This window comes from Nansenia antarctica (genome assembly GCF_963989245.1).
Source record: "Nansenia antarctica genome assembly, chromosome: 15".
NCBI classification, from domain to species: Eukaryota; Metazoa; Chordata; class Actinopteri; order Argentiniformes; family Microstomatidae; genus Nansenia; species Nansenia antarctica.
The window spans coordinates 7,834,192-7,850,916 of record NC_137685.1 but is presented as its reverse complement, the minus strand read 5'-3'; the positions used below and the strand labels follow the sequence as shown (position 1 = coordinate 7,850,916).

At 45.1% G+C, this 16,725-nt stretch overlaps 1 protein-coding gene across 1 annotated transcript; it reads left to right on the top strand.

The window, feature by feature from the left end:
• Positions 1-1,774: 1,774 nt before the first annotated feature.
• Positions 1,775-10,718, top strand: LOC308170992 (keratin, type II cytoskeletal 8; the record flags this gene model as incomplete). The annotated part of the gene is made up of 9 exons (XM_080545848.1): positions 1,775-2,053; positions 4,584-4,792; positions 6,256-6,316; positions 7,998-8,093; positions 8,200-8,364; positions 8,717-8,842; positions 9,594-9,814; positions 10,196-10,242; positions 10,618-10,718. The coding sequence occupies 9 exons, from the start codon at positions 1,775-1,777 to the stop codon at positions 10,716-10,718; spliced, it is 1,305 nt and encodes a 434-aa protein (XP_080401974.1).
• Between the last annotated feature and the right edge of the window lie 6,007 nt (positions 10,719-16,725).

Sequence of the window (16,725 nt, the reverse complement as noted above, 5' to 3'; positions counted from 1 at the left end):
TTCTTTTCAAAATCTTTACTTTTATTCCATCACTGACATCTCAATGTTTTTGTTGATCGCTCTTTTTAGCTTTGTTTGTCTTGCTTTGAACCACATTCATGGACCATATGTGTACAGCTAAAAGACTGGAAAAAATAGTAGACAAAACATGACATGATTGTACAAGTTGCTGAAACTGAAATAAAAACTAACTGAATGTTTGTTTTTATTTGTATTATTTACAGTGGAGAAACTGTACAGGGTGGTAGTGGGTTGGGTTGCACATTTTGGGGAATATTCAGAGGTGGAAACCTTCTGTAGGAATTAACGTGAATACTGTATATGTATTTGAATGTATGTATTTGAATGTGTTTTGCATTGGATATATTTACCATATCATATGGAGACAGAAACATAAACCTTTTTACCTTATCAGAAGTAGATGATAATTGCAAATGATTAAATCCTTCCAATATAAATAATAATAAAAAAACAATTTAGTTATTATTTGAACTTTAATTAAATTAAGTGACTCTTCAAAAAACTCACAAACTGTCAAATGCTTTCATATCTGCAGCATAAGCCTTTCATTCCACATAAGCACACACATTCTTTCAAGCTAACCCTAACCCTTAAATAAATACATATTTGTTCACTCAATTTCGTGTCCTGGCGTTCTCTGTCCACTAGAGGGCGGACTCACTCTAGTGCTATTGGAATGCTCAGTAGTCATATTCATACTGCTCACATATCCACAACACAGTAATGGTTGTCATCGAGACCCCCTGCTGGCAGGCTCTGTCTCCCTGGGCAGAGTACCTGCTTTGTGGACGAGCCCTATTGGCTGGGGGCGTGTTCTGCGAGACAACCTGCTCTCTATTGGCTGGACTACAGGAGGTGTGGTTGCAGATTAGTTACAACCTCAAACATTTTACAAAGAAATTGTAGAAACAAAACTAGCACAACTAATTGCCGCAAGTACATAATAAATCCATTATCTCCGTGACATAAGAATGGTACAATAACAAAAATGGTAGCCGCTAACCAAATATGCAACACTAGCTGTAATTATGTCAACAAATACTCTGAATCATGGGATTAACAGAGGTATGGCTTCCTGTGTATCAGTCCCATACTCACATACACATCTGAGTTAGGCATTGTGTGTGTGTGTATGTGTGTGTGTGTGTGTGTGTGTGTGCGTGTGTGTGTATGTGTGTGTGAAAGAGAGAGAGAGAGAGAGAGAGAGAGAGAGAGAGAGAGAGAGAGAGAGAGAGAGAGAGAGAGAGAGAGAGAGAGAGAGAAAGAGAGATAGAAAATGTGGAGGGGGGGGCATCAAACTGGTTCTTACTCACACATCTTAGTTAGGCATTGTGTGTGTATGTGTGTGTGTGTGTGTGTGTGTGTGTGTGTGTGTGTGTGTGCGTGTGTGTGTGTGTGTGAAAGAGAGAGAGTGAGAGAGAGAGAGAGAGAGAGAGAAAGAGAGATAGAAAATATGGAGGGGGGGGGCATCAAACTGGTTCTGCCACATGATGGGAGTCACCGCTCCACCCTGAGGTGTTTAAAAGGCGGGCGTCCATCTGAGGCTCCTCAGCCCCTGTCACCCTGTCCTGCCACATCACTCCTCCTCTCCCTCTCTCTTCACCTCTCGACCACCTAGCCTCCACCTCTGTCCCTCCGTCCTCCATCTCTCCGTCTCTCCCTCTCTTCATCTCTCAACCACCTGTCTCTCCCTCCTCCATCTCTCCGTCTCTCCCTCCTCCGCTCCATCTCTCTCTCTCTCCCTTCCTCCACCATGAGTCTGAGGAGGACCAAGCGGATCAGCTCCAGCAGTTCGGTGCGGAGGTCATACAACGGTGGCGACGGCGGCTTCAGCGGCATGTCCCTGGGCAGCAGCTCTCTGTACGCGGGCAGCAACGGCCACCTGAACAGCCCCTTCTCCACCCTCTCCGTCAACAGGAGCCTGCTGGCCCCGCTCAACCTGGAGATCGACCCCAACCTCCAGCAGGTCCGGACCCAGGAGAAGGAGCAGATCAAGGGCCTCAACAACCGCTTCGCCTCCTTCATCGACAAGGTCTGTGTTGGTGGTGGTTCTCTGGGTGATCTTCTCTGTATGAGTCAGCTACACTGTAGGAGTGACCATCTGGTTTAGTCCCCGCTGATTGAAGAACAGGGAAGACAGTGATTATTCAGTGATTATTCTGGATTTATTCGCCGTCTAATGATCACAAGGTTGGCAGATCGGTGGTTCGAGCCCCGGCTGGCCACATGGGGAAGTGTCCTTGGGCAAGACACTGAACCCCAAAATTGCTCCCAGTGAGCGGGCCGGCGCCTTGCATGGCAGCTTGCCGCCATTGGTGTGTGAATGTGTGTGTGAATGGCTGAATGAGAGGCCGTTGTAAAAGCGCTTTGGAGCAGCAAAAAATAAGTGCAGTCCATTTACCATTTACCATTTATTATAAAGTATTGATCTTTAAAACATTAAAGGTGCATGCAGTCTATGCATGTATGCATGTTATTCTGCAGTCCGTGGACGTTATTTGAAGATAAAGTTGACAGCAATGTGACATGTTCTTAGTTTAGTGTACTGTATCCCTCCATCATTATTTTGACCTTTAAAATGAGACGTGGCCTAGTTCACGAACACAGAGTCACTTTCACCGTAGTGGTCACTGATACGCCGATTACAACATCTCCTCCCCCCGTTCCCACGGCGTCAGTAACAGGCTCACAATACAGGTATTGTATTCTGCAATCCTGCACTCTCCGCATCACCGGAGGTGCACTTCAGCTGAGCGCTCTCTGTGAAGAAATCTCTCCTTTTCATAAAGGTCATTTCATCTCACAACCATGCACTGATGGTGAAGTACATCCTGGAGTCATATCCCATTTATGAGGCATATGCCATTATGAACTAAGGTCATGTTCTCACATGAAAGTCTGAATCAGGACCCGGAGCAAGTGGATGAGTTTGCAACATTGTTGCATAAATTATTTCTCTGATTTGCGTTCTCACAGCCCTTCATGTAAACGAAGTAACATACGCAATCTAAACAACAGACGTGGTAGTTGATTGGTCAGAAAAAAAAAAAATTGCCGGTTCGTCCCGCTCTTATCCAGATCAACACGCATGCGCTGTTGTTTTCCTATGGACAGCCTCGATGCGTCGTTTCTAACCGGAGCGAAACCACCCTTTTCAAGCGGAGCATCCGTTGGTTCTTTGCTCCGGGAGTTACTTCGAATGCGCGTTCTCATAGCTCCAAACAATGCAGAGCAAAGCACATTTTATCCTAAACTCTGTTTCAAGTGAAGCAAATGTTCTAGTGAGAACCAGTGAACAACGTTTCAAGTATCGTATTCCCACAGGGGAGGCTAATGAAGGCAGAAATCGGAGGATGGGTTCATTGTAAATGCATGGGACAGAGTCAGGAATGCTAAACAAACACCATGCATTATAATGAGCCTGTCCTCCAATTTCTACCTCCACCAGCCTCCAGTGAGTGATGTCCCATTTCTCGAATCTCAGGTAGTAACCTGAGAAAAGCAGGACAGACTTGGCGTGACCGGAAGGTTCCCAGAGGTGTGTACAAAGCTTTTAGCGTCAGTCACAGACAATAGGAAGAGAATACTGTGGCCAGCGGCATGAAATACGAACTCCAAATCCCAGTAGAATGGACTAGCTGTTACCACGGTAACACATCTGAAGCCCAGGTGACCGAGCTCCAAGTCTGTGGGGGGTAGCTGAGTGAAAAACACTTTTCTCATCACCATGGTGACGTGGATTGACAATTGAAAAGTCCACCATCTACATTTACCTTACATTTTACATTGTTGGCGTTTAGCAGACACCTTTATCCAAAGTGACTTACAACAAATACATTGTCTAAGTAAGTGAATCATCTATCCTCAGTCATAGCAAGAAAACGTAATCTATGCAATGGCCAGGGTCCATTGGCAGTCATAATGCTAGAAGAAGGAAGATCTTTTAAAAAATTAAAAATACAGTAGAAAAACAGGGGGGTAGAGGGGATGAAGAGGGCTCAGGAGGGACAGTTAAGGTGTAGCCTGAAGAGATGATGAAGAAGAAGAGGTCTTAAGTAAAAAAACAAAACAAAACATAATTTGGCTTACAGATAGAACAAAGGCAGGGTTGGTCCTCCGTGAGTGTGTGAACGCCTGTCCTACACTGTGCCCTGACATAGGGCTTTCACACCGGCAAAGAACCGTGCCGGTTCGCGTTCGGAAACCTCCGAACGTTGGCGCTGTCTGGCGAACGAGCCCGTGTTCATACCGCTGCCGGTGTGAAAGCCCTAACAGACAGCCAACGCTGATTACAGCTACTGACGGAAATGTCCTACACAGCCAGGTCAGACGACAGACAGTATTCAGCAGCCCACACACGACATCACTGTTCAGATGCCTGGATTGTCATCAGCTGTTCTCTGTCAATCAGAAGTATTGACAGGTCTGAATGGACATATAGATGTGAGAAGAGGCTATACCTGCATCAATCCTCTATATCATCTATTGACTACTCTCCTCCTCTCCCATCCTCCTCTCCTGCTCTCATACTCTCCTCTCCTCCCCCCTCCTCCCCTCCCTAGGTGCGTTTCCTGGAGCAGCAGAACAAGATGCTGGAGACCAAGTTCGACCTGCTCCACTGCCAGACAGCGGGCCGCTCCAGCATCCAGCCGCTGTTCGAGGCGTACATGGCCACGCTGCGGCGTCAGATGGACGTGGTCAACAATGACAAGGTCAAGCTGGACGGGGAGCTGAGGAACATGCAGGGTCTGGTGGAGGACTACAAACACAAGTAAGACACAATAAAACCTGTTCAATCTCTCTCTCCTCTCTCCTGTTCAATCTCTCTCTGTCCTCTCCTGTTCAATCTCTCTCTGTCCTCTCTCCTCTCTCCTGTTCAATCTCTCTCTTCTCTCACATGTTCAATCTCTCTCTCTCCTCTCACCTGTACAATCTCTCTCTCCTCTCTCCTGTTCAATCTCTCTCTCTTCTCTCACCTGTTCAATCTCTCTCTCCTCTCTCCTGTTCAATCTCTATCTTCTCTCACCTGTACAATCTCTCTCTCCTCTCTCCTCTTCAATCTCTCTCTCCTCTCACCTGAACAATCTCTCTCTCCTCTCTCCTGTTCAATCTATCTCTCCTCTCTCCTGTTCAATCTCTCTCTCCTCTCACCTGTACAATCTCTCTCTCCTCTCTCCTGTTCAATCTCTCTCTTCTCTCACCTGTACACTCTCTCTCTCCTCTCTCCGGTTCAATCTCTCTCTCCTCTCTCCTCCTCAATCTCTCTCTCCTCTCTCCGCCTCAATCTCTCTCTCCTCTCTCCTCTCTCCTGTTCAATCGCTCTCTCCTCTCTCCTGTTCAATCTCTCTCTTCTCTCACCTGTACAATCTCTCTCTTCTTTCACCTGTACAATCTCTCTCTTCTCTCTCCTGTTCAATCTCTCTCTCCTCTCTCCTGTTCAATCTCTCTCTCCTCTCACCTGTTCAATCTCTCTCCTCTCTCCTCTCTCCTGTTCAATCTCTCTCTCCTCTCTGCTGTTCAATCTCTCTCTCCTCTCTCCTGTTCAATCTCTCTCTCCTCTCTCCTGTTCAATCTGTCTCTTCTCTCACCTGTTCAATCTCTCTCCTCTCTCCTGTTCAATCTCTCTCTCCTCTCACCTGTTCAATCTCTCTCTCCTCTCTCCTCTTCAATCTCTCTCTTCTCTCACCTGTTCAATCTCTCTCTCCTCTCACCTGTACAATCTCTCTCTTCTCTCACATGTACAATCTCTCTCTTCTCTCTCCTGTTCAATCTCTCTCTCCTCTCTCCTGTTCAATCTCTCTCTCCTCTCACTTCTTCAATCTCTCTCTTCTCTCTCCTGTTCAATCTCTCTCTCCTCTCACCTGTACAATCTCTCTCTCCTCTCTCCTCTTCAATCTCTCTCTCCTCTCTCCTGTTCAATCTCTCTCTCCTCTCTCCTCTTCAATCTCTCTCTCCTCTCTCCTGTTCAATCTCTCTCTCCTCTCTCCTGTTCAATCTCTCTCTTCTCTCACCTGTTCAATCTCTCTCCTCTCTCCTGTTCAATCTCTCTCTCTCCTCTCTCACCTGTTCAATCTCTCTCTCCTTTCTCCTGTTCAATCTCTCTCTTCTCTCACCTGTTCAATCTCTCTCTTCTTTCACCTGTTCAATCTCTCTCTCCTCTCACCTGTACAATCTCTCTCTCCTCTCTCCTCTTCAATCTCTCTCTCTACTCCTCTCTCCGGTTCTGCCCTGTAGGTACGAAGACGAGATCAACAAGAGGAACAACCTGGAGAACGACTTTGTCATCCTGAAGAAGGTGAGAGTGTCCTGATACCCCCTGAGGTGTGTTGGAATGGTTCAGCCCCCTGGAGCTCTTTAATGAGGGCCAAACCATGAGCTCACCTTTTACAGGGAGAACTGAGGAGGTCAGTGATACACCAACAGGAAGAAGTTGGGGAGCACGGTGTCATAACGGCGGATGAAAGAACAGAGACACAAGAGACTATGAGCAAACACACACCTTCTGTAGTGAAAGTGAAGTTTCCCAGGTATCATATCACCACAGAAGGTAGTTTCCCAGGTATCATATCACCACAGAAAGTCTGGGTTCGAGGTGGGGCAATAAGCTGACCTTGTACGATAACAACAATCTATCTGAATCTGCACTACAGCAATATAGTGGCTGCGTAGCCCTGAAACAATCATCCACAAAATAATAACACTTTCCTCCCAATGACGTCACACAAACGTAATGTCAACGACATTACTCAACGTTCTCATGTCTTGGCCCCTGACACCTGACCCTACAGTTACAGTAGTTTTGTTCCCAGACACTTCCACCCAAATGTATATCCATCCAAGATGGAGGCGCCATATATGTTGATCCATCCAAGATGGCGGTGCCCTATATGGCGATGGTGCGACGGTCCCCTCAACAACATTGCAATAGTTTGCTAATTTTATTGTTTCTAATCGTGATTTTACCCTACAGTTAGCTGTAGTTAGCTATAGAAGATACGACAGAGAGTCACTTTTGAGACAGAGGCACAACCCAGAGCATCCTGATGGGATGCATCACTGCCTGGTACGGGAACTGCACTGCCCAAAACCGCAAAGCGCTGCGAAGGGTAGTGCAGACAGGTTAGAAGATCAGCAGATGTGAGCTTCCCTCCATCCACGACACCTACAAGGACCTGTGTGTCAGAAAGACCCTCAGGATTATTAGGGACCCCAGCCACCCCAATCAGAAACTGTTTGAGCTATTGCCGTCGGGGAAACGGTACCGAAGCCTTGGGGCTAAAACCCAGAGGCTGTCAAACAGCTATTTCCCCCAAGCAATCAGGCTCCTGGAGGAATACACTGGCAGAATACAAAAGACTGCCACCCCCTAAACAACCCCACGCATACTACAAAAATTAACATATTACAGCATTATAACTACTGCATACTACTGGATTACTTGTATACCATTGCACTCATTTACTACCGTACTGTGTTGTATTATATTGCAATTCATATCATCGTACTCTGCACAGCATTTTTGCACTATAAGCCGCTGTAAAATCCATCACTTTATTACTATCTAGCTACATCATTTATTATTACTATCAATGTAGGGTTACTTTTTTACTTACTTACGTTACGTATTGTTATTGTTGTGTTTTTTGTATCTGAATGCTGCAATGTCAATGTTCACCCAGTCTGAAGCAGTAGACATAGCATTACCATCTTAATTGGTTTGAGAGTTCTTGTCACACTTAACTTGATCACTCACCATCACAGGATGTTGTGAAAATCAGTTCTAAATGGGTTAATTAATTAATTGGTTTGAGAATCTTGTCACACTTAACTTGTCACACTTAACTTGATCACTCACCATCACAGGATGTTGTGAAAATCAGTTCTAAATGGTTGGCCTGATTAGCATGTCTTCTAACAGCGTACATCTTACATTGGGTACGAGGTTAACAGTTACAGTGACTGTGTTGTGCTCTCAGGATGTGGACTCGGCCTACCTGGTGAAGGCCGACCTGGAGGACCGGGTGGGGGCGCTGACGGATGAGATCAACTTCCTCCGAAACATCTACGAGGAGGTAAGTCCGTTCATCGTCAGGTCCACAAACACCTTCTTCACCCTCCCAGTGGGACAATGCTGTGATCCAAACGTCTTTTGTGTTGTTTTCACCCTTCCCTGGCCAGGAGCTGCGTGAGCTACAGGCTAGCATCAAGGACACCTCTGTCGTCGTGCAGATGGACAACTCCCGCAACCTCAACATGGACCAGATCGTGTCCGACGTCAAAGCCCAGTACGAGGACATCGCTGCCAAGAGCAGAGACGAGGCCGAGAGCTGGTACAAGAGCAAGGTAGGAGGGATGGATGGAAGACTGGGGAGGATAACTCTGGTACAAGAGCAAGGTAGGAGGGGTGGATAGAAGACTGGGGAGGATAGCTCTGGTACAAGAGCAGGGTAGGACGGACAGAGGATAGACGACTATACTTCAGGGTGGAGAGGCTAAACAATCTAAACAATGATAATATAACTGAATGATTTCAAATATTTGTCCCCTCAGGAATGGAGAGGCCGAATCTAAGAAAGTAAAACTTTCTGCCAGATTTCAAATGTCTGTCCCTGGTGGTCTGTCTATCATTGTGATAATGCTGCAGGAACTTTAATGAGCCTTGTGTGTTGTGTGTCTCTCCCCTGCCCTGTCCCAGTTTGACCAGATGGCGATCCAGGCCCACCAGTACAATGACGAGCTGAGGAACACCAAGGGAGAGATAGCCGAGCTCAACCGCCTGATTGGCCGTCTACAGAGCGAGATAGAGGCGGTCAAAGCACAGGTAGAGGAGCCTGGTAGAGCTGTACTCATTGAGACGAATAACAGGTCTGGATTGACAGGTTGTAATACAGATACAGGTTCTGATACAGGTTCTGTATCTGTTCAACCAACACAATTATTCATGCATCTGTATTCGGGTAGAAGACCGCAGGTGGGCGTGGTTTACACCGAAAGTCACGTTGATTTAGGCATTTGTTTTCTACTCTAATTGTGATATCCTGTGTAATACTACCTGAAATACCACCCCACACTAATATTAATTGGAAATGCAATTGTTGTGCCTTCAATTCATACTATTGGCATATCATTAATTATGAAATATATTTGATAATAGAGTCCATTGCTAGGTTCACAAATCAGTTGTTGCTGTCACTTGAACTTGTTGCTGTCTGTGTTGCTGTGTGGCTGACACATACAGCACGTGACATAAACGGATGAATATTGATTGAAATACAAGGTAAAATGTAGTGTTTTTTTCAATATTTTGGCTTGGTTTTTTAAATGGAGGACATTTAATTAACACATGCTCCTTGGGGGGGAGCTACAACCTTGCATCCAGGGGAGGCTGGTAGAGATAGAAATTGGAGGACTGGCTCATTGTAATGTATGAAATGGAATAGGAATGATTCCATTACATTGAGCCCGTCCTCTGATTTCTAACTCCACGAGCCTCTCTGACCAAGCATATAAAAGAGAACAGGATGTTGTGTCAAGATGCTGCCGTTGATTCACCATGGTGTCTGTGTCTGTAGCGCGCCAATGTGGAGAACCAGTTGGCAGAGACGGAGGAGCGAGGGGAGATGGCCGTGAAGGAGGCCAAAGCCCGGATCAGAGACCTGGAGGATGCTCTCCAGAGGGCCAAGCAGGACATGGCACGCCAGCTCAGAGAGTACCAGGAGCTGATGAACGTCAAGCTGGCCCTGGATATCGAGATTGCCACCTACAGGAAGCTGCTGGAAGGGGAGGAGGACAGGTGAGGTTGGCACGGAGACAAACGATGTGAAAGGTGTTTGAATTGGTGATGAAAAAAATTAATAAATGAAAGTTAGACAAGTGAACTGATGAGTTTTTTTATATTCTGTATATGTGAGAAATAAAGAAACATTTGCCGAAATCATTCGGTTTATTCATACTAAATAATATTTATCTACCAAAGTAGTAGTTTTGATGTTGATGAAGGAAGCAACAGTCTAGACCTCTCAAGAGAAGAGTTCAGCCCTCCTAAATGTTAAATGAGGCCAGTGTGTAATCTAGTCCATTGGCAGGCATCACACCCTTCTCTCTCTCTCTCCTCCCATCCCTCCCTTCTCTCTCTCTCTCTCCTCCCATCCCTCCCTTCTCTCCCTCCTCCCAGGCTGGGACAGCAGTCCATTGTCAACATCCAGGCGGTGTCCAATTACGGTAAGTCTGGTGAAAGTTGACATACATTCATCAATGAGTTCTACAGTTTCACATTGTCATCAACTTCAATACAACTACCTCAATCCTACTATAAGGAATGCATTTTGAGATACATAACTGCTGTTTATTTTTATTTTATTTTATTTATTTAGTCAAGACTAAAAACCCATATTTTTAATATTGCCTTTAAATGACTAAATAATTAAATTAAGATGTATTGATTAAAGCACTTTGAGCTGCAACGTTTGCAGGAAAAGTGCTATACAAATAAAGTTATTATTATTATTATTATTATTATTATTATTCCTTAGATCAAACAACAGTTGATACAGCGCCTCTCACCTCCCAGTTTAAACTCTGTTGTGTTTCCTTCAGGCTCAAAGAGCAGTAACGGCTTCCACAGCGGCTCCCCTGGCCCGAAGCTGCTCATCAAGACCACAGAGACCAGAGACTGCACCCGCTACAGCTCCCACTAAGAACACATCTGACTTCTGATACATAGCTGTAGAATAAAGTGTCAATTTGTTTAAAGAGTTGTATCGTCATGTCATATCGTACTGACGTGATGTATGGTTTCTTTCCTCAAGACACACTGTATTTAGCAATAGATTATAATCTATTTATCTATAATCTTTATTATAATATATAATCCAACTGGGGGATTTTTAGGGAGACATACAGTTTTAAACCTTCGATGATTATCTGCAAATAAATTAATACATTTAATAAATTAATACAAATAAATACTTTTTTTCCATCCTGAAATTGTGTCTTGAGTTTTATTTCAAGTTTTCAACAGTGTTTCAGTTTAGGCTACACCAGGGGAGGCTGGTGGAGGCAAAACATTGGAGGTGGAGGTAGAAGATGTATGCCTCCACCAGCCTCCCCTGAGCTGGCCTCCACCAGCCTCCCCTGAGCTGGCCTCCACCAGCCTCCCCTGAGCTGGCCTCCACCAGCCTCCACTAAGCTGGCCTCCACCAGCCTCCACTAAGCTGGCCTCCACCAACCTCCACTGAGCTGGCCTCCACCAACCTCCACTGAGCTGGCCTCCACCAGCCTCCCCTGAGCTGGCCTCCACCGGCCTCCACTGAGCTGGCCTCCACCAGCCTCCACTGAGCTGGCCTCCACCAGCCTCCCCTGAGCTGGCCTCCACCAGCCTCCACTAAGCTGGCCTCCACCAGCCTCCCCTGAGCTGGCCTCCACCAGCCTCCCCTGAGCTGGCCTCCACCAACCTCCACTGAGCTGGCCTCCACCAGCCTCCCCTGACCTGGCCTCCACCAGCCTCCCCTGACCTGGCCTCCACCAGCCTCCCCTGAGCTGGCCTCCACCAGCCTCCTCTGAGCTGGCCTCCACCAGCCTCCCCTGAGCTGGCCTCCACCAGCCTCCACTGAGCTGGCCTCCACCAGCCTCCACTGCGCTGGCCTCCACCAGCCTCCCCTGAGCTGGCCTCCACCAGCCTCCCCTGAGCTGGCCTCCACCAGCCTCCCCTGAGCTGGCCTCCACCAGCCTCCACTGCGCTGGCCTCCACCAGCCTCCTCTGGGGTAGCCTATACTATAGAACGCTGCCAGTAACCAATAACCCTGTAACATGAATATCAGATATGACAGCTTCCTCCTTCCTCACAAACAATGGCCCTCATACAGACAGGAAATAGAAATAGGGCACAGACTGGGTTTGGCTGTCACAGACACACGCTGCAGCAGAGATAAGCCGATGGACCAAACACACTCCTCCACTCACCTGTACAGAATGACACCTCATAGTTCTAATCTAACCATCTCCTTTGTCCTGTCAGCTTATCTAGGATCAGAGAGAGAGAGAGAGACGAGATGAACTCAATCTGTTGCCCTTGGTGTTGGACAGAATCCACCGTCTCCAGGAGTACAGCGCCTTGCTCAAAGACGGCCTTGTTGTCCACCTGGGTCCAATCATCCAGTTTACCAGTTTACCAGCCAGTATAAAACCAGGCCATGCTGAGAAAGTTGAGTTCATGTTTTTGTTTGTTTATTTAGTGAAGATCGTTGATGAAGTGAGTCGAGGCTTCTGTGTTGCCCAGTGACAGCCAACAGTCTGAAATTCATCTCCAGATAGATTCATCACAGGCTTCTGAATGGTCGATTTGTGGATTCTTACAACATCATTTCTTATTCAATAGGCTTATCGTTTAAGATATACAACATATTCAATAAATAAAGACGACGAAATGATGCCTGCCTAATGTACCGTATGCATTCATGTAGAAACTGAATCTAGGTATCATAGCACTATTATACAGTAGGATTATACTAACACAGCTTTATCGCCACCTAGTGTTCAATTAACTACATGAGCCACAGCCCAGCCACAGGAGCCAGGCCCAGACCCAGCACGAACTGTCTCCTTTTTTGATTGATTGATTGATTGAAAACTTTATTAGAATGTTTGCAGAAGTAGGTACATGAAAGTACATATTACATACAAGGTCAAACTAAGAGGATAAAAACCCAAGAAAGCCACTGGCTTATTTCAATTGGGGTCCTTGATCCTAACTCTAACTCTAACCCAAAACCCTGACCTCTAAGATTTTAGTCTATTCCCCTTATTTTAGAGACTGTTGGAGAGTATTATAGAGACTATTGGAGACTATTAGAGACTATTACAGACTATTGGAGACTACTAGAGACTATTGGAGACTATTAGAGACTATTGGGGGCTATTAGAGACTATTTTAGAGACTATTTTAGAGACTATTGGAGACCATTAGAGACTATTGGGGACTATTTTAGAGACTATTGGAGACTATTAGAGACTATTTTAGAGACTATTGGAGACCATTAGAGACTATCAGAGACTATTAGAGACTATTAGAGACTATTGGAGACTATTAGAGACTATTAGAGACTATTGGAGACTAATAGTGGGACCAAAATCACAGAAATTCATCTGTGTTCTCTGATCTCCAACTAGCTCCATCTAATACCATTACGACTTCCTGTTTCGATTTTCGCGGCTTCAAAATAAAAGCGCAAGTTAAAACATGAATGGAAAGTGATGGGATCACAGTATCTTTCTCTTATTTTAGATGAAATAAAGACAAATTACCTAACAGAAAGTATATGCAGTTTTGAAAAAGTATTTTTGAACGCACATTGGTGCAAATATTGCGTATATTGGTGCAATTACATATCATTTTACACATGCCTATTATATTTGTATAAACTGGACGAGTACTGTGGTAGTAAAAATCATGTTAAGCCTAGGAGGATATTTAGTGTACTGTCTAATATGTGTTCCCTATGCAATCTAGACAAGGCACAAGGTACTTTTAAACTGTTTACTGCAACACAGTAAAGAGACTATATTTATTTGTAATATGACACACCTCATGTTTGAAACTCAGTTCATATACTAGTACAGTACAGCGGTAGTAAAAATCATGTTTAGCCTTGGAAAATATTTATTGTGGAGTCCATTATATGTTCCCTATGCAGTGCAGCAGTCTTTCATCAGGGTAATTTGGATACTAAAAGAATTACAAACACTTAAAAACACAAATAATACATTGAGAGGATTGAATTATTCAACATTAATTTTATTTCCAGATATAGTTACATATCATTTGTGGTTCCTTTATACGCATACACAATAAGCATTTCTAAATGCTGAAACAAGTTTTTTTAAGGTCGCTTTTATTTTGAAAACAATCCTAATTTACACACATTGACACATGGAAGAAACGCCTCCTCTACATTTGCATATGGCGCAGCTGATGAAACTGTTCTCGCTCCTTGCAGCAAAAAAAACTCATACCCTGTCTTGGAATAATAAGTATAGTCTTGATCACTGACAGCTTCCAGCACCAAACTAACGTGATCAAGTTAATCGGAATGACGATACATTTTAAAATGCTTACCAACCATACACACGTGTCACGTTCACTGTTCAGGCTGCAAGCCGGTGGAAATTCATTAGGGCTTCAAATTCGAGTCAATGGAGCTAGCTAACTTTCTTAGCTACTTATCTAAGTTATACTCTTATCGATCAAAGTCAATAAAGTAGCAGTTCATTCGTAGTGACACTGCAAACTCTTGTGTAAAATGTAGGTATTTTGAGTCTAGGCTGCTTGCTAGCGATTAACATCTATTTCCACACGTTGACATTTGCCTAGGCTTCTACAGAATTAACTGGGAACTTCCGGTTTGGCGAATGTTTCAAAATAAAAGCTCTCAAAGACAGGTCATCCAAATTGTTGCTGGGTCTAAATCTTACCAAAGGGGTCATTATCAGGGACGTAGGAAGTATATTTCGTGAGAGGGCGCTGCCTAAAATGTTGTGAATGTTGTACACATAGAAAATGTTGCATATCACCTGTTAAACAAGCAAAAGGTTTGAACTTTTTAACCCTAACCCTGTAGCCAACATATTCCTTGGTTTAATTCAAGGCACCTGCTCACAGTTGAAAGTTTCTTGTAAAAACATTTATTCAGAGTAATTATACATTTTGAATAGCCAAAATTGACAATATACTGGCCCTGAGAGTGTCAATGCTCTGGCTCAACGGCCTGAGAGCAGACGCTGGAATACTCTCACACTGAGGCTTGACAGAGACATATTTCACTCCCAGTTAATACTGCCTTCACCCAGTCAGTTAATACTGCCGACACCCAGTCAGTTAACACTGCCTTCACCCAGTCAGTTAACACTGCCTTCACCCAGTCAGTTAATACTGCCTTCACCCAGTCAGTTAACACTGCCGTCACCTAGTCAGTTAATACTGCCGTCACCCAGTCAGTTAATACTGCCTTCACCCAGTCAGTTAATACTGCCTTCACCCAGTCAGTTAATACTGCCTTCACCCAGTCAGTTAACACTGCCGTCACCTAGTCAGTTAATACTGCCGTCACCCAGTCAGTTAATACTGCCTTCACCCAGTCAGTTAATACTGCCTTCACCCAGTCAGTTAATACTGCCGTCACACCGTCAGTTAATACTGCCTTCACCCAGTCAGTTAATACTGCCTTCACCCAGTCAGTTAATACTGCCTTCACCCAGTCAGTTAATACTGCCTTCACCCAGTCAGTTAATACTGCCTTCACCCAGTCAGTTAATACTGCCTTCACCCAGTCAGTTAATACTGCCTTCACCCAGTCAGTTAATACTGCCATCACCCAGTCAGTTAATACTGCTGTCACCCAGTCAGTTAATACTGCCTTCACACCGTCAGTTAATACTGCCTTCACCCAGCCAGTTAATACTGCCTTCACCCAGTCAGTTAATACTGCCTTCACCCAGTCAGTTAATACTGCCGACACCCAGTCAGTTAACACTGCCTTCACCCAGTCAGTTAATACTGCCTTCACCCAGTCAGTTAATACTGCCTTCACCCAGTCAGTTAATACTGCCATCACCCAGTCAGTTAATACTGCTGTCACCCAGTCAGTTAATACTGCCTTCACACCGTCAGTTAATACTGCCTTCACCCAGCCAGTTAATACTGCCTTCACCCAGTCAGTTAATACTGCCTTCACCCAGTCAGTTAATACTGCCTTCACACCGTCAGTTAATACTGCCTTCACCCAGCCAGTTAATACTGCCTTCACCCAGTCAGTTAATACTGCCTTCACCCAGTCAGTTAATACTGCCTTCACCCAGTCAGTTAATACTGCCTTCACCCAGTCAGTTAATACTGCCTTCACCCAGTCAGTTAATACTGCCTTCACCCAGTCAGTTAATACTGCCGTCACACCGTCAGTTAATACTGCCGTCACCCAGTCAGTTAATACTGCCTTCACACCGTCAGTTAATACTGCCTTCACACCGTCAGTTAATACTGCCTTCACCCAGTCAGTTAATACTGCCGTCACCCAGTCAGTTAATACTGCCGTCACCCAGTCAGTTAATACTGCCTTCACCCAGTCACTTAATACTGCCTTCACCCAGTCAGTTAATACTGCCGTCACCCAGTCAGTTAATACTGCCTTCACCCAGTCAGTTAATACTGCCTTCACCCAGTCAGTTAATACTGCCTTCACCCAGTCAGTTAATACTGTAACTGCCTTCACCCAGTCAGTTAATACTGCCTTCACCCAGTCAGTTAATACTGCCTTCACACAGTCAGTTAATACTGCCTTCACCCAGTCAGTTAATACTGCCTTCACCCAGTCAGTTAATACTGCCGTCACCCAGTCAGTTAATACTGTAACTGCCTTCACCCAGTCAGTTAATACTGCCTTCACCCAGTCAGTTAATACTGCCGTCACCTAGTCAGTTAATACTGCCTTCACCCAGTCAGTTAATACTGCCTTCACCCAGTCAGTTAATACTGCCTTCACCCAGTCAGTTAATACTGCCTTCACCCAGTCAGTTAATACTGCCGTCACCCAGTCAGTTAATACTGCCTTCACCCAGTCAGTTAATACTGCCTTCACCCAGTCAGTTAATACTGCCGTCACCCAGTCAGTTAATACTGCCGACACCCAGTCAGTTACTTAATACTGCCTTCA